The sequence below is a fragment of the Epinephelus lanceolatus genome, chromosome 1 (genome assembly GCF_041903045.1).
Source record: "Epinephelus lanceolatus isolate andai-2023 chromosome 1, ASM4190304v1, whole genome shotgun sequence".
In the NCBI taxonomy this organism is placed as follows: Eukaryota; Metazoa; Chordata; class Actinopteri; order Perciformes; family Serranidae; genus Epinephelus; species Epinephelus lanceolatus.
The window spans coordinates 25,533,406-25,557,119 of NC_135734.1; the positions used below are offsets into that span (position 1 = coordinate 25,533,406).

The 23,714-nt window shown below is 40.7% G+C and overlaps 2 protein-coding genes across 2 annotated transcripts; one reads left to right on the top strand and one right to left on the bottom strand.

The window, feature by feature from the left end:
- Positions 1-855: 855 nt before the first annotated feature.
- On the bottom strand, positions 856-4,576 carry gpx1b (glutathione peroxidase 1b). The gene is made up of 2 exons (XM_033626303.2): positions 4,279-4,576; positions 856-1,550 (listed from the first exon to the last, which is right to left on the bottom strand). The coding sequence occupies exons 1-2, from the start codon at positions 4,492-4,494 to the stop codon at positions 1,200-1,202; spliced, it is 567 nt and encodes a 188-aa protein (XP_033482194.1). The 5' UTR covers positions 4,495-4,576; the 3' UTR covers positions 856-1,199.
- Positions 4,577-6,584: 2,008 nt separating this feature from the next.
- fancd2 (FA complementation group D2) lies at positions 6,585-23,082 on the top strand. The gene is made up of 44 exons (XM_033625710.2): positions 6,585-6,656; positions 6,924-6,984; positions 7,334-7,468; positions 7,568-7,635; positions 7,710-7,816; positions 7,963-8,023; positions 8,179-8,231; positions 8,335-8,413; positions 8,578-8,702; positions 8,789-8,876; positions 8,980-9,084; positions 9,371-9,471; positions 9,969-10,080; positions 10,207-10,242; positions 10,568-10,714; positions 10,853-10,987; positions 11,091-11,222; positions 11,956-12,063; positions 12,167-12,276; positions 12,395-12,449; positions 13,065-13,184; positions 13,334-13,407; positions 13,507-13,644; positions 13,772-13,878; positions 13,973-14,088; positions 14,175-14,283; positions 14,386-14,484; positions 14,592-14,683; positions 14,764-14,919; positions 15,244-15,360; positions 15,632-15,760; positions 15,843-15,961; positions 16,062-16,172; positions 16,456-16,586; positions 16,672-16,771; positions 18,006-18,128; positions 18,358-18,451; positions 18,769-18,840; positions 19,052-19,090; positions 19,181-19,255; positions 20,200-20,274; positions 20,462-20,608; positions 20,688-20,786; positions 22,613-23,082. Exons 2-44 carry the CDS (start codon positions 6,924-6,926, stop codon positions 22,697-22,699), a joined length of 4,347 nt encoding a protein of 1,448 aa, XP_033481601.2. The 5' UTR covers positions 6,585-6,656; the 3' UTR covers positions 22,700-23,082.
- Positions 23,083-23,714: the final 632 nt, after the last annotated feature.

Sequence of the window (23,714 nt, forward strand, 5' to 3'; positions counted from 1 at the left end):
CTGCACTGTGAACTCTGGGCATGTTCGCACTGCCAGTTTAAGTGCTTGTTTTGCCACTGACAGGCTCAGATTATTACTCTAAGTGTCTGACAGCTTATGGAAAGGATGCCTACAGAGACAGACCTTTTTTCCTAGAGTTAGATGCTTTTCGTTTAACCCGAAACCGCTCCAAAATCACTACTGCCAAAGCGACAGGACTCCATTGAAATAAACAGTAATTTTATCACCACAAAACACACTTGATTCAAAGCTGAGAGAAAAAAACAAAAAACTCAAAAAACCCCATCTTGGTTCGTCTTAAAACCATTCCAACATTTACCAACTCTGGTTTTGTTAAAATAAACCCTTAAGTCACTCAGTTAGATGTGAAAAGATGCTGACTCTACACATGCTAAAATTACTGTTTTTTTAAATGGAGTCTGGCCGAATTGGCAGTGGTGATTTTGGCACTGTTTCTGGTTAAATGAAAAGGATTTAACTCTTTGACAAAAAAGGTTTTTCTCTGTATGGCCCTTTCCATAATGTTGTCCGACACTTAAAATGATAACCTGAGCCTGTCAGTGGCAAAAAACAAGCACTTTTAGTAGACGGAAATTGGCAACGAGAACATGCCCTAGTGGTTACATTGCAGCCTGTTTGTCTCAATAACTAGACCAGTTTTAAAAATGTTTTTTTGCCAGTATTTACTTGGACACAAATACAAGGGAAAATAGGGTCCAGGTTGAAAAATACAAAACTTTACCTTCTTAATTCATCAAAATTTTGTCATTACAACTAACGACTCAAGAAGTCATGTTAGTGTTTTATAATCGTCTAAAATCTTGTTAGCATAACGTCACAGAGTCAGTCAGGAAGTGTTTGAAAAAATAGATTTATTGGTCCTCTAAATACATCAAAACACATCTGTGCTTTACGTGCACACAATGCAGCTGAAAACATTCAGCCTTTTACGTGTCATCAGATATCCCCCTCACAACTAGCTTGGTTTCAGAGGACGCCTTCATGTAGTAAAAGAACAGAACAACAGTCATCGTATACAAGAGAGCACAGGTGGTCTGGAGAAGTTTCACACACCATCTACAGAAGCTATGGACGGTAAAGCAGTGAGCCTTAATGTGATGAACTGAAGGTTACACACACTGTGCTAGTGCAAATAGAAGCTGTAGGATGGGTGAACAACATGCTGGAGGACGGGGTCATTAGTTGGCCTGGCTGAGGAGCTTCTTGATGTCTCCTTCAATGTCGATGGTGAGGAACTTCCTGCTGTAGCGCTTGAACGGCACGCCATCCGGCCCGATGAGGAACTTCTCGAAGTTCCAGGACACGTCATTCCTGCAGACGGGGCTCCAGATGATGTACTTAGGGTCAGTCATCAGGGCGTTTGAGTCATCGCTGGGAAACGGGAGCTTGTCCCTCAGGAACACAAACAGGGGATGGGCATCTTTCCCGTTCACTTCTGTTTTCTCCAGGAGCTGAAACTTGGGCTCAAAGCCATTTCCAGGACGGACATACTTCAGGGAGTTGAGGATTTCTTCATTCTTGCAGTTCTCCTGTGGGTTGATCAGAACATAATGTGTGATTATGGGACATTTTAGGAAGCAGAAGGTCACTAAAGTCTAACATGGCATTATGGCTCTATAGACATTTATTACATAATGATTTGTGAAGGAAGTGTTCAGCCAACACTGTCATGAGCAATAAAGGTTTCAAGGTAAAACAAGTCAGGTGGAAAATGTGACTCTCTTGTCTCTTTAAGCTGTCCAAAATCACAAATTCCTGAGTGCGTAGGGGTTGTTTTTTATTTACAAGAAGGAAGAAGTGGTGCAAAATAGGGGAGGCATGCCAAATCATTTTAAGCACTGTCATGTTTTTTTTTTGTATTTTTTTATAAAGATATTTTTGGGGGCATTTTTTGCCCCTAACTTTGCCTAATTGATAGGAAAGCTGAGTGAGAAGTGGGGAGAGAGGGAGTGACATGCAGCAAAGGGCCACAGGCTGGAATCAAACCCGGACCGCTGCAGCAACAGCCTTGTACATGGGGCGCCTGCTCTATCCACTAACCCATCGACGCCCCAACACTGTCATGTTTTTTTATTTATTATTTGTATTTATTTTAATTTTTAAAATGTATTTATTTATTACTTACTTATTACTTACTTTAATTAAATTTTTTTTTTTTTTTTTTTTACAAAATTACACCATTTACAACAGCCACAAACTTTAAAAACAGAAATTATCATTGGATTTTTGAATTTTTGATAGTTCCTGAACACATAATGTGCGAAGAAGCTTCTTTCAGGAAACATAACCTGATATTTCATTAAAATCACTTTATTCCACATGTCTTATTTCAGATTTATTATAACATTGGTCTAACCTGATGAAACAAACAAGACAAAAAAAAAAAATCTTAAGTTTGGTGCTCATGCATACATAACAGCAGTGAAAATCAGATGTTTTTTTTAACTCCAGGATTTTTATTTCAACTTTTAACTTTAAAATATCACATGGCAAGTTTTTCACATCTAATAACATCTACCATGTCAAGTTGCTAATATTAATCTGGTTGCTGCTGCCGCTGTTGTGTACTGTTAATTTGGGAAAACAGTCATTATATGTTGGTAATGCTGGGGCTATGTGTTCACTGTGATGTGTATGTGTGTGTGTAATGTGTTGGCTTATTAATTTTGTTGGTTTTGTGCGTGTGGTCGGATGGCTGTCATGCACCCATATCCTGCTCAAGTATGCACACAGCTCTTGTCACGATGCAGTTTGTTTAAGAACTACATTTTGTTAAGGAAAGTAGCTGTTTGTTTTGGTGATAACTCTCACTCCCTCCGCGCTTTTTCATCGTTGCATTGGCTGTGATACCTACATTTGGTGTGAATATGAAAAAAAATGGTGTAGGGTAGGGTCGGACCTATGTGAACATTTTTTTAACCAGTTTGAAACACACCTGACTGGACCAGTATTGCAACTTAACAAAGTATCCCACTTGACTCAGCAGCAACTCCTGAGTGGGACATACCAGGACTACTGCATAGCATCGCATAACATCAGAGCTCTCTGTCCACACTGAATCCGTTAAATATGCACTTCTGGAACTGTCATGTAAACAAACCTTACTAAAGCAAAATAAGTTAGATTTAGCGCTGTGACACAGTCAGCACAGGTTATGCCAGAATGTGCCGTCATGACAAATGTGGATTCAACCACGTTGCATAAAATCCAACCAGTTTAAGCTTGTGAATCTGACTGGACCGGCAGAACTGGAAATAGCATGCATTTTCCTCCAGTAATTCAGGGACGCTCAAGGAAACATATTTGTAGCTAGGTGGAGGGTTAACGTAAAAAACACATGAAGTCACACCCTAGCCACCCACCTTCTCTGACAATTAAAGAACAGTCCCTTACTCACTCAAGGTTTTAAATAGTTGACAACTGTTTAATTCAATACTAACAAATCTGCTGCTGCTTCACAGATCAGTGGTCTGATCAGTAAACCCTTCTAACGCACAGCTAACCCTGAGTTTATTTGTGAGCCTGCGGTGTGACTCAAAGACTCTCATCAATCTTCTCTCTGCAGAGTTTATCTTATCTGACTCTCACAGGAGGAGCCCCTCCCCTGAACTTCCTGCTGATTAACTGAACCATCCCTTCTTTCACCATCTATTAATGAGTTAGTGAAAGTTAATCAATAACATATTGCTTATTGTGTGCATTGTCATGGTGGTGCAGAGCAAAATGAACTGAGGAACAAGGAACAACTTAAAAACTCTGGTGTGCCTTTTGTGAGGTGATTTGGTAACCCTGCAACACTCACGCAACTTCCTCTTTCCTAAATGTCCCTCAGTGCTGAAGCTGCTCACAGCAACTGAATTACTCACAAGAAAAATGTGTCATTAAATTTAAGATTTGCTTTTCTTTTTTATTTTTTTACCACTGGGTTAGATAATGTAGTAATTTACTTAGATCACTGTGTCTGGAATAGGCTGTAATTACACATTTACAAGAATAAAGTTTTAAACTTAAATAAACAGGAACAAAAATCCTTCCACTTCAGTGGCCTTAGCACACCTTAAATATAATTTACAATAGTTGCATGATATTGAATATTTCTTGTTTTGTAGCATGACCTATACAGTCTAAAGTATGTGGGCTATTTCCGGGAAATAAAATCAAATATTTGCAGCAAAATAAAAGAAATAAAAACAAAGCACAGAAACAGAAATGACCCCAGTCTGTCTGGAGGTCCATATACAGCGTTCATGTCCTCACCTGATGGCCGAACTGGTTGCAGGGCACTCCCAGGATAACGAGCCCCTTCCCGGCGTAGCGCTCGTGGAGCTCATTCATCTGGGTGTAATCCCTGGTGGTCGTACCTCAGAGAGACGCGACGTTCTCAATGAGGACGACTTTGCCCTGCAGGGAGGAGAAGTTAAATGTTCCTCCTGTTAACAGTTTGGCCGTGAGGTCGTAGAACTTCGCAGCCATTCTTGCAATGCGTGACACCAGTCCTTATCTCAACTGTCGCTATGTTTCCTTGTGTCGTCCTCAGACACTGAGCTGCTGCTGTGTGTGGGGCCAACCTTAACTACGGTCAAAGAGCTTGTATTCAGCTGTCAAGATAGTTCACAGCCTGCAGTGTGCGGGACGGCCCATCACTGTAGGGGCATTCGCTATGAATACCAAAACGCCATGGGTGCAGATCTGATGACAAGTTTGGGGGGGACACAGTCAGTTGTAATTTTTTTTTTTAATTGCATGCGTGCAAATCATGCCCACAGAGCGCTTGAGATTGCCAGCATATTTCACGATTTCATAGAGGCTCATCACCATCCCCAAGTCATTCAAAAAGCACTACAAAGAGAATCATATGCTTACCTTTACTGTTTATTTCTCTTAAACAGCCAGTAGTACATGGAACCAGCCATCACCCTCCTTTTCACTGCTTCGCTGTTAGTTAATGCTACTTCTAGTTTCAGGGTATCAGGCATGTTATGTCCACTCACGTTCTCATCTCTCGCCTCTCACAGATTCCCGTTTCTCCTCATCATCTTCCCTTTGTCCCAGTATATAGGACTACTGTATACATTTGTTCAATTTCAATCATTTAAGCTATTTAGAATTGGGGGGGACAGTTTGTGTTTTTCAGAATTTGGGGGGGGACATGTACCCCCGTCCCCCCCGGGATCTACACCCATGCAAAACGCCACCAATGAGCTGCAGGCACAGTAACGTAATCCAGTTTAAAATGTTTACTGAAAAGTTTAAACTATGTGCTCCCATGTCTAATGCAGCTCTCTGCTTAACTAAACTGCACTGCATGTAAATTACAAAATTAAAGGGAGCACCCTTATCAAATGTCAACATACATGCATTTTGGTCCTTTTACATTTTTTATACAATATATATGTTTTATACAATGTCTGGAAATGAATATTGTGTGATATTTAAATCAACTCATATTCACACACTGTGGCTCTTACAATCACATTAACATGTAAAGTCAAGACTGTTACACATAAATGTACTCATCGTAACTTAAAACTTATTTAATTGTAATAATAATGATAATAGTAATAATAATAATTTTAAAAAATATTAAGTCAAACATTGAACATATAGAGTCATTTTTACTTGTGATGTCAAAATAAAATCCATTAATAAATCAAAACTGTAAGATAATATGTCAACATTTATTGGCTAATTAGCCTATACATATCATAACATGGATTTAATAGGCTAACTCTCAACTTTGACATTGTATCTAACAATTTTGGCCCATTAACTAAAATGTGTTCTTAATTTCTCATAATTTTGACTTATCAATGATCATTTCACTTGAAACATGCCGAAATAATTATTTGAAAAGTCAAACAATTAAGATCAACAAATGGACCAATATCAGGGGTTAATGTTGTATTATTGTGCAATAAAGCTGTGAACATATGTCAGGGGATTTGACTCTGTGAGTAGGCTATCTGACTGCTGTACTAACTAAACTGTTACTCAGTCACGCAGCTAGCTTATTTCATTTTATTTATTTAAATGTATTTTAATATCGCAGTTTATTCATTTAGCTGCACTAAGTCGTTAAGTTCATTTATCAAAACGTCACTGGGCTAGTGTTAATAGTTACCCTACGAGGCGAAAAGGGAAGCGGGCAGCAGTGAACACGCTCAATCCACTGTACACTCTTTGATGACAGGTACCGCGCTCCGGGGTTGTGCTTGTTTTCCTACACAGCGTATCCCGGAAAAAGTCCTCGTGAACAAACAAGTCGGCAGAGTTCTAACCCCGCCCAACAACAGACAGCGTGTTTGTAAAAATGCGCGACCCAAATGTAGAAAATTAGAGACCGTCTGACAAATGTTGTAATCGTTCTAGTGTTGACCGAAAGACCACTTTTAAAGTCACAACAGATATTTCAACCAGGGGACGAACTTCTAAAAGGATACACAACATGTGTAGTTGCTTTATTTTATTTCTCTTAGGCGTATTTGGGCATTTATATCTAGCTGCGACCCTCTGTTAGCTTAACTCAATGAAGATGATCCCTAACTGTGGTTGATGACGTGCAAAGCCTATTGGCGCGGAAGTTTGTTTTGTAAGTGCTCTCCTTGGGGTCGTAACATCGTCGTCTGTCCATAAAAGTATGTTTACTTTTTATCATTTTGAATTATTTTGACAGCCGGCAACATAAACGTGATATAGCGTCACATACTTAGCGTGTGGCATGTTTGTGTCTTAACGGAAACGTTAATTAATGAATTAACGTTACTAGCTAACAACGTCAGACTCTAGCTGGACATAGTTTTCTGTGACGGTAAAGCTTCTGAGTGAAATTAGCTTGTTTGCTACTGTGGATGCTAGCCGGGTGTGGTTATTAAAAACCTCATGCCTTTTATATTTTTAATTAGATGTTGCGCAGAAAGCGACGCTCCTCTGTGGATAAAGGAGAGGGAGCTCCTAAAACCACCAGTAAGTACTGTATAATGTAGCGTAATATCACAGCAGCTCATAACTGTGTCAGTGCAGTGTTTCCCAGTGAAGTCCCACAGCTTGTCAACTAAGATATCCCAGTTCCCAGATCCTTATCTCACTGTAACATTAGCTAATGTTAAATTATTTACACTGAGAACAAAGTAGAATTAGTATCACAGGAGTGTGACATAACCACTACATGTTTGACATCACACTGACATGATTGCACCAACATACTGTGCAGACACCACATCCTGCTCCCCTCATTAACTGATAGTCTAAACATTGTCCCACTTCTGTCTGCTGGATATTGTTTTATTAAAGGTCTTTTGTCTTCTCTCTATAGAGGCAAAGAAGAGCCGCAGCACTGGTCGCCAACCAAAGGAACCTGCTCCAGAAGTGACAAATGAAAGTGTGTTTGCTGTCTTTCTCCGAGAAGCAGGTGTCACCTTGAAACAAGGTGGCACATCCAATGAGATTGGTAAACACACTCAATCCAAGTGTCAAATTTCCAGTAAATGAAATCAGTTTTTTCATTTCTGATTTTTGTGATCTTTGTCTTTTACTTTTTCTCTTTTAGCTGTCGACCAAGTAGTTTTCCAAAAAAGGATCCAGAAGCAACTAAAAAAGAGTCCCAGGTACCCCGGGGTAAGTATATACACCATTCTTATACACAATCAAGGCATGAGACAGTTGTGTTTCACTGGTATTTCTTTGCTCAGATTGTACAGGAATTCACCACTGGACTGGAGTCTCATATTGAGGACCCTGAGCAGTTCAGGAACTGCCTTCTTCCGTGTGTCCCACGATTGTCTGATGGAGACTCCAGGTAACGGTCATACGCACTCAGAGCTTACAGAGGCTACTTCAGGCATAACTTTAATTTATATAGGGCTCAGCTATGACCTAGACCAAGCTTATGTCGGGGCTGTGGTGTGTGTGTAACATACTGACATGTTTTCGGCTGTGTTGCAGTCGTGTCAGCTCATTCCAAGAAAGTCTGCTCCGCATGCTGTTGGGGATTGAGATGCTGCAGGTAAGATTCTCTGCACAGATTCAGCCCAAGACAGCTGCACCACAAAATTCAAAATGTCTATTTCCGGTATGAGACATGCAAATGTGCATTATGCAAAGTGTACATGTACAGTGTATCTTCCACAAACCCTCAGTCTACTTTTCCTTTTCACACAGACTTTTGTCATTAACCTTTTGCTTGAGAAGCTCCCTGAATTTATGCTTGATGGGTCAGTATTTCATATGAGTGTACTTTACAGCATTTGAACCATTTTACACACTTTTCTGCCACTGTCTTATTTTCTAAATGTCATCTTGTTCCGTCCTTCACAGCGCTGGAGATGGAGGTCTCAGTATTCCTCACACAATTATTAACCAGCTGAAGTGGCTAGACCGAGTTGTGGACAGCAAGGTAGTCATTTCTGTAATGATAAGCTGCATGTACAGTAGTCACAGCCATTAAAGTTCTTAGGCGTGTTTTTATTTTTCCATTAGACCTGTCATTATATATTAGTCATCACTAACTTTGATGGTGATGAGTTTATTTCTACCTTCTTTGTGGCCTGTTATTTGCAGGAGTTGGCAGTGAAGCTCATGGAGCTGGTGTCGGTAGCACCGGTGGAAGTTCAGCATGACATCATCACCAGTCTGCCAGAGATACTGGAAGACTCCCAGCACAATGATATAGCCAGAGAGCTCAAGTATGTACAGTAAATCTCTACTGCAGATCTGTGGTTTCAGAGCTGCTGATCGCACTTGCTGCTACTTTAACCACTGTTCTCTGCAGCTCTTTACTCCAGGAGAACACTCAACTGACTGTCCCGATCCTGGATGCCCTTTCCAGTCTGAACCTCAGCTCCTCATTACTTACAGAGGTAGTACACACACACACGCACGCAGACAGACACACAGACACACTTATTTTTGCTGTATTAATAAAGGCCAAGTGAATGCCATTGTTACTGTCTGCTGTTTTAGGTCCGTGGAGCCGTTATGGCCACTCTGGCTGCCGTGCAGCTGGAGGATCTACCTGTGGTGGTCAAGTTCATCCTGCACTCTGTCTCAGCCTCTGATGCTTATGAGGTCAGAGCTCAGTGTCATGTCTATAGCATTTTGCATTGAAAACAAAACATTGAGATCGTGCTCTGGTTGTTATAGTGCATATATTTTAAAATAAAGAGTGGTCAAGTCAAGTCAAGTCAAAGTTATTTATATAGCATATAGTGCTGTACAGTTCCTCCAAATATAAATAACTGAATGAATGAATAGCACAAACAACATAAATTATCAATAAAATCAAGAATAGGTTTAGACAATAAAACATCAAGACTAGAGTAAAGGTAGTGGTGTGTGTTTTCCCTGTGTGCAGGTGGTGTGTGACCTTCGTAAAAAGCTGGAGTTGGAGCAGTGTATTCTTCCTCCTGGGCTGCAGGCCTCCCAAAATCTCTTGAAGAGCAAAGGATCAGCAGCGTAAGAAAACACAGATTCCCATTCACAACTGTACATCTGTACATGCTATCAGGAACCTGTTTTGAAGTAGGTCAGTAGGCTCTTGCAGGAATGAGTCCTTAATCCTGGAAATAAGTCAGCATTTTTGCACTTCAACCGGATTTTGGTGCTTTTACATGCCAAGTGGCTAACTGAGACTACAGAACGTCATTACGCCGAGCACGGCTTTACAGCCTCGTGGTGGTGGTGGTGATGAAGTCATGTGACCATGGTGTAGTATGTTTATAGCCTAACTTTAGCTCTTTACTTCTGCCGATTGCGTTTACAAGTGGTGTTTATTTGTGAATCTTGCAAAACAAAACATGTAAGTGTCATAAAATTTTGTTTGCCAGAGAGTTTATTTCTTTGCAATAATCATGGTAACTTCCAGTTTGGCTTATAAATAAATGTCACCTCTGCACCACTCTATTATATTCCTTAGAATTTAATCTAATACTGTAAGTCTGAATTTGGAACAGGTCCTCTTCCGCACCAGCAGCTGGCAGCAGTCAGGACTGTGTTACATTGACACTGGACGGCATCAAGTCAGCAGTGCGATTCCAGAAAACAGTATCTGAGGCTTGGCTCAAGGTGGGAAATAATTATTATCTAAGCCCCCGTGTTTTAATTGATAAATGATTGCTGATGCTTTTGAATAACAGTCCGCTCAACTCATGTTTACTGAATTTATATATTTATTTTGTTGCTTTTCATCAGGCAATAGAATCAGTGGACGAAGAGGAGAACCATAAGGTGAGTGTCATCTCCTCACTTCAGGGTATTCCCTAGTAAAGTGGTTAGTGTAAATGGAGGGCTTTGGAGGTTCCCACACAACTCTATACAATTTTTAAAAAAAAATGGTAAAAAAGGAATTTGTTAATTTTGACAATAGTTTTAAAGGTGTAAGTGAAGTCTGGAAAATTCGACTGTACATACTGTACACTGTCTATCATAAACCAGTCACAAAGTTTGAATGTGGAAAAATATAAAATAAAATATGACATCCTGAAGTTATGTGCATGTAGGAAACCTATTTTTATGAATAACATTTATAAGAAAATGTGCTCTGCCACATCAGGTAATAGATCTGCTGGTGCTGCTCATCCTCCACTCCACCAATGCCAACCAGAGCCGGCGGGGGGCAGAGAGGCTGCTGAAGGTGAAAGTGAGGACAGGACTGATCCAGGAGGCTCTGCTCCAGAGGACCTTCAGGGACTATGCTCAGGTGGGTGGGACAGTCTGTGGACGTACAAGCTTGAATATAAATGTAGTAGTACACAGTACATTTTATTTTTTATACTGATGCATTAATTCATTATCATATGAACAATATGTGTAGTGTTAATGAATAATGATACTCTAGGTCATGCGAGGGTACTTCACCTCCATCCTGGCCCTGGCTCAGAGTTTGCTGCGCTCCCCCGACCCTTGTGTGGTGCCTTTTGGTGGACACATGTACCGACACTCATTCACCGCTTTTGACTCTTACTGCCAGCAGGTGGGTTTGAGATTCATTTTTTTAAAATGTGCACAAGCTTCTCTATCTGCTGTTCTTTTATACTCCCGAGTCTTTTCATTTCTGTTCTGTATTATGTTTATAGGAGGTGGTGGGCTCTTTAGTGACCCATGTGTGCAGTGGTGTAGGTGGGGAGGTGGACATGGCTCTGGAGCTACTCTGCAGCCTGGTCACAGAAAAGCCCTCAGAGATGGCTCTGTATGCCGTCTTTGTCAAGGTAAGGAGGTGATCCACGTGTCTGATACTGTAGCCGCCAACCAAACCACACTGATAATATTCTGAAAAGAATTTTGAATACAATAAATGTACAGGTTCCTGTGCAAATGGAAAAGTATAGGATTTAATTTTAGTAATCTCCAGGTCCTGATCAGTACGGCAAAAAGAGAAGAGAGTATGGAAAAAATATTTGTGTTTTCTACAAAATGTTCAAAAGAAATTGATCATACAAGCAGAGTGTTCTTCATGGCGTTTGGAGCAGGCAGCACAGCAAAGTGTTTACCACTGTGTGAGTGTGCCTGATGTCATCAACAGCAAGGCAAGAAACATGGCGTGCGGCTGACTGCACACTCCCACACAAAACTGCCTCTACACATGTACATCACAGCCTGCAAAACAGCTCTGCTTCAAAACAGCTCTGCTCTGAGTGCCTTATAACTGAACCAAATCTGGACGTCCCCGACCAAAAACGAGGCAATATATTAACATATTAGTATCTGGATTTTAAAGCAATTTATTTGGCTAATAAACATCCAGCTGTTTGTGCTCAGATGTCAGATATGTGCTGAGAAATCTACCAAGAAGTCTTGAATTGTGAGTCTGTTAAAGTGTGGATATATTGAAATGGAAAATGTGCAGGAAACTTGGATGTTTATGCCGACTCCGTGTAGCTTAAAGGTTTAGTATTTCACCATTGTGTTTAGTTGTTTAACTGAGCACAATATTTGGCACAGGGAATCTTGGACTACATGGACAACCTCACACCCCAGCAGATCCGCAGACTCTTTCACCTCCTGAGCCGACTGGCCTTTGGGCAACAGCAGCAGGGAGCTCACATTCAGGTGCACATTCCTACATTCACAAAGATGCTTTTACAGTGCTTTTTCTGGCTTTTCCTCTCCTTACCGGCTGAACCTGTCTCTCTCGTTGTGTGTCTCCCCTCAGGATGACATGCACATAGTGATCCGAAAACAGCTGTCCAGCACTGTGCCCAAGTACAAGCGCATTGGCATCATTGGTGCTATCATGATTGTAGGCAGCATGGGGGCCTCCAGGTAAGGGCTGGCGCTCACAGGTGTAAAAGCGACATTTTCCTCGTTGATTCTGTCACTTTATTTCTGTGTCTCGATCTCGCTCACTGCTGCCCCCCATCCCCCACCCCACTCCCTGCAGGCCCAACGTGAAGGAGTCACAGAAAGGGGTGTTACCTCAGGAGATGCTCAGACAGGTACATATTAGGCAGTAAAACAATCACTATGAGCAACGTGTCTGTTGTGAGGATGTTACAGATTGTGATTTTCATTAGTCTGCTTTTTATTATGTTCATTTTTATTCCACTATCACTTTACCTGTGGCTTACAGTGAGGGTTTAATAGTGCATTATAGCTGCAGTCCATAACTTCTGGTACTTTCAGATACCAACAAACTTTTTTTTTTAATGTACTTTAGTTCTCGATTTAGTGTTTTATAGTGATTTAAAACAATGAACCAGTTTCAGTTCAAGAAGGGTTTGGGTAGGGTGAGCATTACCTCAGGGCAGAGTGAATAAACAACCTTTCATTTGGTGGTTGTGGGCCTGTATTCAAGCATCTGACTCATGTGCAGTGTCAGTGTCTTGATTTAGACTGCACACCAGCTACAGCTTTGCTCTGTAGTTGCTGCACTGTGTTGACGTTCAGCAAAAACATTGTAATGGTAATAATTTGCCACACACTATAAAAATGTGTATTATTATTAAGTTAATTGAGGTTTGAAGAGTATTTTCTGCAGTACAGAGTGATTGTAACTGCAGGTGTCTGGTCTGTAGATATCTTCATGTGTGTGTGTGTATCGCGTGTCGCAGGTGACCGCCCTGTTGGAGCTGGTGAAGTCCAGCAGTGAAAGCTCACCTGAGGCTGCAGCTCTGTACTATGATGAACTAGCCAACTTGATCCTGAGCTCTACCCTGGACCCACAGGTGCAGGTATGCCTCAAACAAACATTTACCATACCCCCATCTTAATAACCCCTCTTATCTTTTTATTTATTACATTTCTTGACATGCATCCAACAGAAGTTGCAACTGAAGCATGATTAAGCATTCTGGTCCTGTTATTTTCCTCCTACCAATAGGAAACGATCGGACAGAGCGCCTTACAAGACTTCCAGGATGACTTTGCAGTTGATCTAGGCCCAGATATATCTGGGTTAGTAATGGAAAGCTAGGAAAATAAGATATTACACATTTTAATATACTAAAAAATGTATTCCTATAACTGCTTTTTTCCTTCCTTTGTGTATCTCAGCTCCTTTCTCTTCAAGCCCCATGTAATGTACAACCTGTATGAAGGTAACGTAGCCATCGCCATCAATCTGCTGCCTCTACTGGCTAATGATGTTCAGAACAAAGGAGATCAGCAGAGTCAAGTCGACAAGGCACACAAGTCAGTCACCTCACTCCCCCCATCTCTATCCACTGATGATGTATTTCACTTGCAATAGAGTCTGATTTACAATTTCAGTTTGTCATGAATGAGACAGTGGATGTGTTTCCTGTTGTGTTGTTTTTAGGGGCAGGCGAGTGTCTCCTCTCTGCCTGGCTCCGTTTTTCCGCCTCCTGAGACTCTGTGAGGAGAAACAGAACCAGGGAGACCTGGAGGAGATTGACGCACTGCTGGGTGAGCAAGTGGAAGTTACACATTTCTCCTGGAAACCAGTTTGTTCTCATTTCTGTGGCTGTGAAATAATTAGTGTCTGTGTGTGTTTGCACAGGCTGCCCTCTGATCCTGACAGACATGGACGTGGTAGAGAAAATGGAGAGCCTGTCGAAAGCCGAGAGGGAGTTCCTTTGTACTTTGCTGTTTCACACCATCAACTGGTTCAGAGAGGTAACAGCACGTGATTAATTTTTACGTGATTAACACTTCTCTTAAAACTGTGCGACTAAAGCCACGTCTTACCCGTTTTGTGACAGGTCGTAAACGCATTCTGTACACAAAAAGAAACAGAGAGTAAGATGAAAGTGATGACCCGTCTGCAGAACATCACCTACCTTCAGACACTGTTAGAGAGGGCTTTGGCTGGTCAGTTTTTCATCCACCAATACTCAGAATATAACCATTATGCCACTTAGTGTCAATTTTACTTAAGTTTTTAAAATACTTACTCTTAAATGTGTGTTTCAGGGACACCTGGCTATGTTCCACCTGTTGCCAACTTTGATGGAGAAAGCACAGATGGGGTTACACTTAGTTCTGCCGCTCTTGTCAGTAAGGCAAAGAAAGGTAACTGTGCCCAACAGAAGATATTTTACTCCCCATAAGTGAAACTAAGTACTCTAAATAAGGGAATAGATATTTACATGGTTGTCTAAATCACGTTTGTTATTTAGATGGCACAGGAAAGAAGAGGAAGGCCCCTGCAAAGGACTCCTCAGAGATCTCTCAGCTTGATGAGTCGACCGAAGCAGACAAAACTCAGCAGGTAAACTTTAACATCTCGTATTAATATCTAATTTTAATATAACCAAGCTTAACTAATATGTTCTTCTGCTTGTGCTTAAGGAGCAACCAGAGAAGGAGAAAGAAAAGGAGATCCGCCAAGGAGTTAGTCTGGCGTCCTACAGACCGTTTTTTAGGGAGCTGGATATGGAGGTGCTCAGCGTGCTGCAGTGTGGCCTGCTGTCCCGCTCACTGCTGGACTCTGAGCTCCACACCAAGGTAGGACAGACAGTAAGACGTTTTGTTTTGTTTCAGAAGAGAGTAAAACTTTTATAGGTTTGATTGCGTAGTTTGTGAATGATTTGAAAATTAATGGCTGTCGAACTTAAGGTTAGAGTAAATTCATCTTACATATCCTGAGCTGGGAACGTTACTACCCAGCCATCCTCTGACACTGAGATCAGTGTTTTGGAATCATGGGGATTGATTTGGATTGTAGAGAAGTCAATGAATGTCTTTGTCTATTGTATGAATTTATGCACCACATGCATCAATACACAGGTTTCTGTGATACATCTCCTCTAATATTCTTATATGATTTAGGTGCGAGAGGAGGTTCTGCTGGGTCCTGCTGAGCTGGTGTTCCTGCTGGAGGATATGCTCCGCAAACTGGAGTTCAGTCTTACAGCTGCCCCGGCCAAGAGACTCCCTTTCCTCAAGGTAAACATAAAAAGCTGATGAACGCAGAGCAGAGACGTTACGAAAGCTCTTGAAATGTGAGAATGTGCAGGTCTGACAGTGTCTGGGGATAAGAGGTGTTTGCAAAATTCATTATTGTTTTCTTAGATTTTTCTTTGATGCAGGCAGATCAAATGAAAGCCTGAAGACATGACATTTTCTGAGTGTGTTTGTCATCAAGAAGCTTAATGTGTAAACCTGTAATATGCAGGCTTATATTAGACAAGACCTAATGAAATATTTTCCTGTGCAGGCAAAGGCGGATAAGAGCACGGGCTTCTCCCATCTGCAACAGAGGAGCTCCAAGGATATCGCTTCCTGCTGTGTCCAGCTGCTGCCCGCCCTCTGTACACACCTGGAGAACTGCCACAACCATTTTCAGGTACAAATACAAACAATCTGCAGACATGACAGAAGCACTATATGCTTCATCTTTATATACATTTGTGCATTTTTTCCCTCAGACACTGTTGTCTGAGAACAACGGCATCGTGGACGGCCCTGCCACAGATGTTCAAGAGTACCAGCTGATGTCATCAGCCTACCAGCTGCTCCTGCAGGTCCTGAACACCACCTTCAGCTGGTGAGGACGACCAGCACCACTGACTTGCGTCCTGCTTGAGTCAGCATGTCTGGCTTCTGTTAAGTTCTGTCTCTGAAATGTGTCTATGTTTATGTGTCAGGTCTGGATTCAGTCAGCTGGGGCAGCGGAGCTTACTGAAGAAGGCTCTGGGAGTTTTGGCCAACAGACTGAAAGAAGGAAGTGCTGAGTTAACCCTGGAGCAGCTTGTAAAGTGAGTGATGAAGTTTAAGAGCAGCAGAGTAGCTACTAAATATGATCTGTGCCTTTTTATTATTCATCTATTGATCTCTTTCTTTATAACATTCAAGCAGCTTTGGTGGTCTCTGCTAAAACAGTAAACACATTATCCTTTTTGCTAATAATAGAAAACATACTCACACAACTCTCCAATAAACTGAATAAAAAGCCACTCTACAGCACAGTAGATATGAACATATTATTTAATATCCTTGGGTCTTCATTGTGTTTCTGACAGAATCAAATGTTTCTCTTAGACACGGCTTTGAGTACCTGGTGAACTTCCGCAGCACGATGCCAAATCTGAGCACGGCCTTGTCTCTCTCCCAGCTTTTGTCCACTGTGTCAGAGAGAGGAGGGAACCCTGCTGCCTACAGAGAGCAGACGGGTCAGTCCGACATGTCACCTCACTTTAATCAACTTATCTGCTATCCAGCGAACTGTGATAATGAATGTCTGATTTTTTTTAATAGCTTCCCTGGCGAAACGTTTCCTGAGCCAAGACTGGGTGACAGCCAGTGGAGAGAAGGAGCGAGGGAACAAATTCAATGAAGCACTTCACGCTCTCCTAAGGTGCGTCGGCATGTCAGAAATGGCTGTGTTACACAAAAAAGGTTGCATAAATATTCCAGAAATAATGGGGCTCAAGCTTCTATGAATCATTCACACTGTCAATAAAGTAAACATAATTCCTCAAAGGACTTAAATTGATTTTTATCCAGAGCATCATCTTTAAACAGGGTTCCTGTGAATCCTTAAAAAGTCTTAAAAGGCATTGAATTCATGAATCTAACAATAAGGCCTAAATTGATATTGAACTGTACTAAATTGATCTTTCAAAAAAGTCTTCCAAGTGAAGGTGAAGGAACTAGGATTTTGTTAATTTAATTTTTCCTGCATTGCATTGTAAAGTTTCAAAATGATTGGGAATATATATTTTAAAAAGGACTGACTGAATGCCTCTCACATTGATGTCGCACAGATCAGGACCGCAGTACAACACTTTGTTAGCTAACTGTCGCTGTACCTTGTATGACATGGGGAAGTGTAAATTCAACATTAATTGACTATTAAACCAAGATTTTCCGGCTTAGCTAAGACCAGTGCAAATAAAGCACACAAGGGTTTGTGTATTACATGCAAAAAGTTTTTCAAACTCATGATAGGAATCAAGGCTGTGGAGTCCCACATGCAAAGTAAGAAACACAAAACCCGCCAACAGATGCCAGGTATTTCAGTTCTGTTCTACCTTCGTCTCCACTACGAGACAAAAAAATACATGTTTTATGTTACAGTAGATTTTTGGGCAGAATTGTCCCCAACCTAAATTTGATTCTGAGTGCCATTAAAAAGTCTTAAATCTAACTTGCTGTAGTCAGAAGGAACTCTGTTTAAAGAGCCTATAAAAACATTTATGGTTGTATTTGTGACATTTTTATGTTTGTGTGTGTGTGTGTGTGTGATGTCATTTGCAATGCAAACTGTTCAGGGAAATTACCTTAATATTTATACACCATGCAGTAGAAGCAGACGAGCAAGCGTCAGCTCCAGGATGTTGTGCTATTCAACCACACAAGTAGTTTAATGTATTTGTAGTCACTCATGAAGTTGGTACTTTGTTCAGCATCTCTCGAAGCTAACCAATACTATGACAATACATTAATGTTAAAGCACCTAGAAGTGTCAGCATGTTTATAATGCACACAGTTTCTAGTTAACGCCTTTTGTTGTCATGTATGGTGTTGTTATAATCGTGAACAAGCATCTAAATGTTTTAATTATGATGTCTCTTTTCCTCTCTCTGCAGCATCTACCTGGAGCACGTTGATGATGTTCTGAAGGCAGTGGAGGAGATAGCTGGAGAAGGAATCCCTGAGCTCCTCAATGCATCCAAAGATGAGAGCTCTTCATCATGGCCCACTCTCAGCAGGTAGATCCTCCTCACCATCAGATCATTTTGCTTTGCTGCCTCAGAGCAAAATGGAAGGTTGCGTCTGAGGTGGTGACTGCGTTAATGGAGCTTAAATTGATTCATGTGCTCCTGCCATCCTACCTGACAGCTAACTGGAGTCACGATAAATGAACAGTAATCACAGTAAAAGTATATTTATCCATCCTGTTATTGCTCTGTTGTTCATTCTACCGTTCGCCCTCTTCAGGCAGACGTTCCTGGTGTTCTACAAAGTGTTGATGGCAGAGCTGGAGAAGGCCATCAGGAAGATTCCTGCTTGCAAAGCCAGTGACAGCACTGAGGTCAGCCACTAGGTGTCGCACTGTGTTTTCTTATGTACAGTATACCTGAGCGCTCGGTGTAGTTTAAGCCACAAAACACTGCTACACATGTACTGAAAGTGGCAAGTCAGTAATTATACTTTTAAACATTTGTGAATGTCAGTTTGTTCAAACTCTGAACTGAGAATGAGTCTGTTGTGTGATTTTGTGCCTTACTAATTGTTAATTTCTCCTCAACTGTCTGTTTTCAAATAATTCACATTAGTGAGAATGTACTTTGTGTACATGTGAGTGTTTGTTGTAAATATTAAAACATGTAACCCTTGTCCTCCCTCAAGGCTCAGAGTGAGAAGCTGCTGACATGGAACCTGGCTGTCAGGGATTTTCATATCCTGGTCAACCTGGTTAAGGTCTGTTCGCATGATCTGACAGCTGTGAATGTATTTGTACTGATTTGGACATTTGACCTCATCTATTTCCAATATTCAGCCAAGCACTAGGTCATATTTGGAATAGATTTGAGTAACTTACACTATAGGTTAAATTAGACAAGTCATTTTAAGTGACAGTTTAAGTCTGACTTGTGAACTCACGTATTTGTTTTCTAATCTCTTCTTACAGGTGTTTGATTCCAGGCCGGTGCTCAATGTGTGCCTAAAGGTGAGTTGGCTGTGCTGCTGATAAATATTTCACATTCAGGTGAAACTGCTGTGACGTCGTATTAACTGATTATAATGTTTTTATTGTCAGTATGGCCGCCTTTTCCTGGAGTCTTTCCTGAAGTTGGGGATGCCACTACTGGACAACAGTTTCAAAAGGCACATGGTAACCACATGAAATCTTGTTTTCTGGAACAGCTTGTAAATGAAACTGTGAAGTTGTGTATTGGTGTGGCCTTGAAAAAAACTCAACAGCAGTCTTAAAGTACACTTGGGGGAATTTGCCTGATTCTAATCAATGTGTCGAGACCATAGACTGTATAAAAAGAAGTGAATGTGATGTCAGCGCGCAAGTGCCTGAAACTGGCATTCCTTTTATTTGCCAGCAGGGGGTGACTCTGCAGCAAAAGGAAGTTAGATTGTATATAAGTCTAAGAAAATTGCCTTAATTCTCACTTGATTAATTACCTCAGTAAACATTTTCCCTATGAGATTACAGTCTGAATCTCTAGTTTCACGTCCTCTTCAAGACAGCATGATGTTCAGTTTGTAAGTTATGGTCCCATGTACAGTAAAATAGACGATAAACCAGTGTAGGTTTTAGGGTGTGGCTACCTTGTGTTTGTCAAGTCGCTTCCATGGTGACCTGTCAATTTAAGAAAGAGGCGTAGCCATGCATATCCTCCTCAGTCCCACTCTTTAATCCTAATGTGGTGACTTATATGACGGCCAAAATGCCACGCTGGAGGGTTCAAAACGGAAGCCAGCATGCCAATTGGTGACCTCACAGCAGCTACGCCCACTTCTTTTATACAGTTTATGGTGTAGACCTTCAGAAAATCAAATCAAAACACACTGTATGAAGGCACAAAAGCAGTAACATGTCATAGTACTTAAATAAGATTTTCTAGTTTCTCCCAGAACAAGTTGATTGATACCTTGCTGTATGTATAAATGCATATTTTCTGCTTCTGCTTCATCATATCATTCAAACATGGGTTGGCACTACAGCATGGCTAAGCACAGAGAGACTCTTTGTGTTGTTGAGTGAACATGCAAAATGCATTGCTCACTGTGGGGTGACTATGTGTGATGCTTTGTCTTTTTAAGGAGGATGTCCAGGGCTTGCTAAAAACCTTCCAGCTCAGCACCCGGCAGCTCCATCACATGTGTGGACATTCGAAGGTAGCTCATTTCTTTATAATTTCTCTAGTTGGAGATGCTCTCTGTGTGTACTGGTGCCAAATCTACCAGTCCTGGAGGACTAAATGTTCCTGTTAAATTAGAAAGGAGATAGAGTTTGGACGGTGTATATGTTATTCCTCTGGTGCTGTATAATTCAGTAACCTTATTATGATGTGTTGGTGCCCAGATTCACCAGGATACAAGCCTGACCAACCACGTGCCAGCCTTAAAGAAGAGCCTGGAGCTGTTTGTTTACAGAGTGAAGGCCATGCTGACGCTCCACAACTGTCAGGAGGCATTTTGGATTGGCAACCTGAAGAATCGCAACCTGAAGGTATAATATCACTGAACTTGTGGCACGTGTCTCTGTTCATGTTTGAGTCATTCACCTAAAAGAACAATATATGCTGCAGGGTGAAGAGATTCTTTCTCAGAGGTCACAAGAAAGTGAGGATGAGGAAGAGGAGGAGGAGCAAAATGCACCGCTGCCTGAGGACCAGTCAGATGATGAGGTACCTGCCATTTTTAGATACTATGTTTACATCTGATGCAGGAATAGGATTGGCTCCCTGTAGATAAGTTATTGAATGAAAAATTAAAAGGTTTTGTTTCTTTAACATTTTGAGACAATATGACCCAGAATTTACTACAATCAGGAGAGACCTGACCGAGAATCAGTTGGCAAAACTTATTAAAAGTGTGTGAAAACTACTGCGACCAACAAGTATGTAAGATACATTTTCTGACAATGTGTGCACACGAATTATTCTACAGTGGAAACCGCTTCTAGTGATCCCAGTTACAGTAATCAACTGCTTAAATGGATCATAAAAAAGTTTGGGAAAGAATCATTCTTATACCAAAAATTGCTTAAATAATTTCCTTATCATAATTAGATACCCTACTTACAGTTTTCAATGTTGGTCTTTTTATGAGTTTTTGAACAGAACATCCCGCACACTGGTCTTGCTCAGCTTCACAATTTATAAGTAACATTAACGTTTCATTTCACAGGTGTGAAATGAGTGGGGCAGTTTCTATTTAAGCTCAATGTTGGAAGTAATGGTGTTGAACACTCTTGACGAAGGCCCAGGAGGACTGAGACGTTAGTGTTACTAATAAATTGTGAAGCTGCGCAAGAGCAGTGTGCAGGATTTTCTGGACAAAAAGACTGAAGTGATATTTTCCAATGCACCTGCATCTGAGACAGTTAGATGTGTGAATACTTTTCTTCAAACTAATCGTCTTTTCATCAAGTCGTCTTTTCTCAAGTTAAAATACATGGGAAAAACAACTTTAAACCATAGTAATTTAAAAAAAAAAAATTTAAACATTATTCCCATGATCCTTTGCCCTGTGGTAACCCGTCTACTTCCAGCTGGATATCTGAGGCTGGTGTTGCATGCAAAATGAAATCATGATGGGTAAAAACAAAAGTAATTTACTGTTAATAAAAAACAAGTCTCCTTGAAGCGTATGGCTGCTAGTGATGGCGACAGAAACAAATGCACACAGGGAGAGCACCTGTGGTTAAAGTTGCCCTCATATAGTGGATTTATAATGCTCTGTCAACTATTGAATGAAATGAAAAGAATAAATAATAAATAAATAAATAATGGAAAGGCTGCACTGTATTTTAAAACAGTCAATACAATTGGGTAAACAGCCAAAACTGTCAGTTTCATTACTTTATATTCATGTATAAAATATACTAATGTCAATAAGATGGGAATCTGCATGAGAAATAAAGATGTGTTATGATGTGTTATAATAATCATCCACTTAATATAATCAATTTGACCTGGACAGATGTGATCACTACAAGTGGTTTCCTCTGTATAATTTGTATGACCTGTGGTGCGTTTCAAAATAACCTGTGTTTCGGTGGCAGATACCTTTTCATAAAACTAATTTATCGATGTCAATAAATAAATAGTTGGATAAAGTAATGTGTAAGCAAGCGTAAAGTGGCTGAGAAGATTGGCAGGATTTGGGACGACAACACAGGTTTTATTTTGAAGCATATGCAGCACACGTTGACCTTGACCAAACACCATGACTCTACTTCTGCTGAGTCAGTCGTTACTTTATGACGTTGAAAACCCTACACGTCGGTTAATGGGCAGTTTAGACTGCAGAGGGTGGGCTGATAAGATAAATGCTGGAACTCCAACAAGCTAATGATTACTGGCTGACACAGCTAACAGGGAAAACGTTTGATAAGGTGTTAGATCCAAAACCTCAGGTTATTTAGTTTCTCCTTAATGCTGCTTTATGCAGACAGGCTCGCTGCTTTCATTTACCATGTTTGCCAAATGTCTCATGTGCTTTCCATCAGGCCCAGGAGACAGACTCTGAGCAGAGTACGAAGGTCCAGAGAGGAGAGGACGTGGATCAAGATGACATTACAGATGATTCTGACTGACAGAAAGATTAACAGTTGATTGTCATTTTAAACTTTTGCTTCTGGGTCAGACCCCCATTTTTGGATCACCTTTTGACGTTTCAGATGCCGGTTGCCTTTTTATGTTAAATGTATTGAATACTGCTACTCAATGGGCTGGCATAGGATCAAATATATTAATTTTTATCACAGGTCTTGTATCCTACTTTATATGGCAATAACACTGCACGCACATTTAAAAATTGTCATGAGATGCATTGATGAACTTCCACAGACTTTCCTTTCTGTTGAAGATAAAACATGCCTAATAATTAGGTGTTTTCACAGCAGGTCGGGTTCTGAAAAAAAGAGATGTATGCTTTATTGTATTTGTTTGCTGACAGAATAAATAAAGATTGTTGAGAGATGAGAGTTTCGGTCTGATTTGTCATCTATTATAAATATAACAACACTGACTTTTCACAATCTAAACACTGAGGTCTTTGTTCACGGAAAATCCCTCTGAGGGACGGCACTGATTAGCGTAAGCTTTAAATGAAGGGGAGCGATCTCTGAGATCCTGGAGACTCGTTTGTGAACAAATATACAGAAGTCAGCATTTGTAAACACTAATGTAATAGGATAAACATTAAACTACAAAATCTTTAACCTACACATTTGTACATCTTGGACGAGCCCTAAAATGGCACCTGATGTGAAGGCAGTGACATTTAAGTCCCATGATGCATGCATCTCAGGTTTTTCCATTTTAGTGTCCAGGTTAATATTTTTGTCAACAACCCTGAGTTACATATTAACAGCATAAGGCAGGTGATAGAATATGCACTGTGTATCACGATGATAAATAGGGAAGTTATGCTGCTTTTATAACCCTCAATCCCAAATGCAGCCAACAAATCAAACTGGCAACAGGCTCAGCCACTGAGCTGCATCTGTCCCTTCAAAGACTCTGGGGTGAGGACATGGCAATATTAGAGAACTATTTAGGTGCTGAAGGGGAAAACACACTATAAAACTGCATTCCAAACTATCTGGA

Bases quoted from the DNA above. Each gene is read 5' to 3' on its own strand.
- fancd2 (XM_033625710.2), top strand. From the start codon at position 6,924: ATGTTGCGCAGAAAGCGACGCTCCTCTGTGGATAAAGGAGAGGGAGCT. The intron at 7,469-7,567 runs GTAAACACACTC...TTTCTCTTTTAG, and splicing joins TGGCACATCCAATGAGATTG to CTGTCGACCAAGTAGTTTTC. The intron at 9,085-9,370 runs GTCAGAGCTCAG...CCCTGTGTGCAG, and splicing joins CAGCCTCTGATGCTTATGAG to GTGGTGTGTGACCTTCGTAA.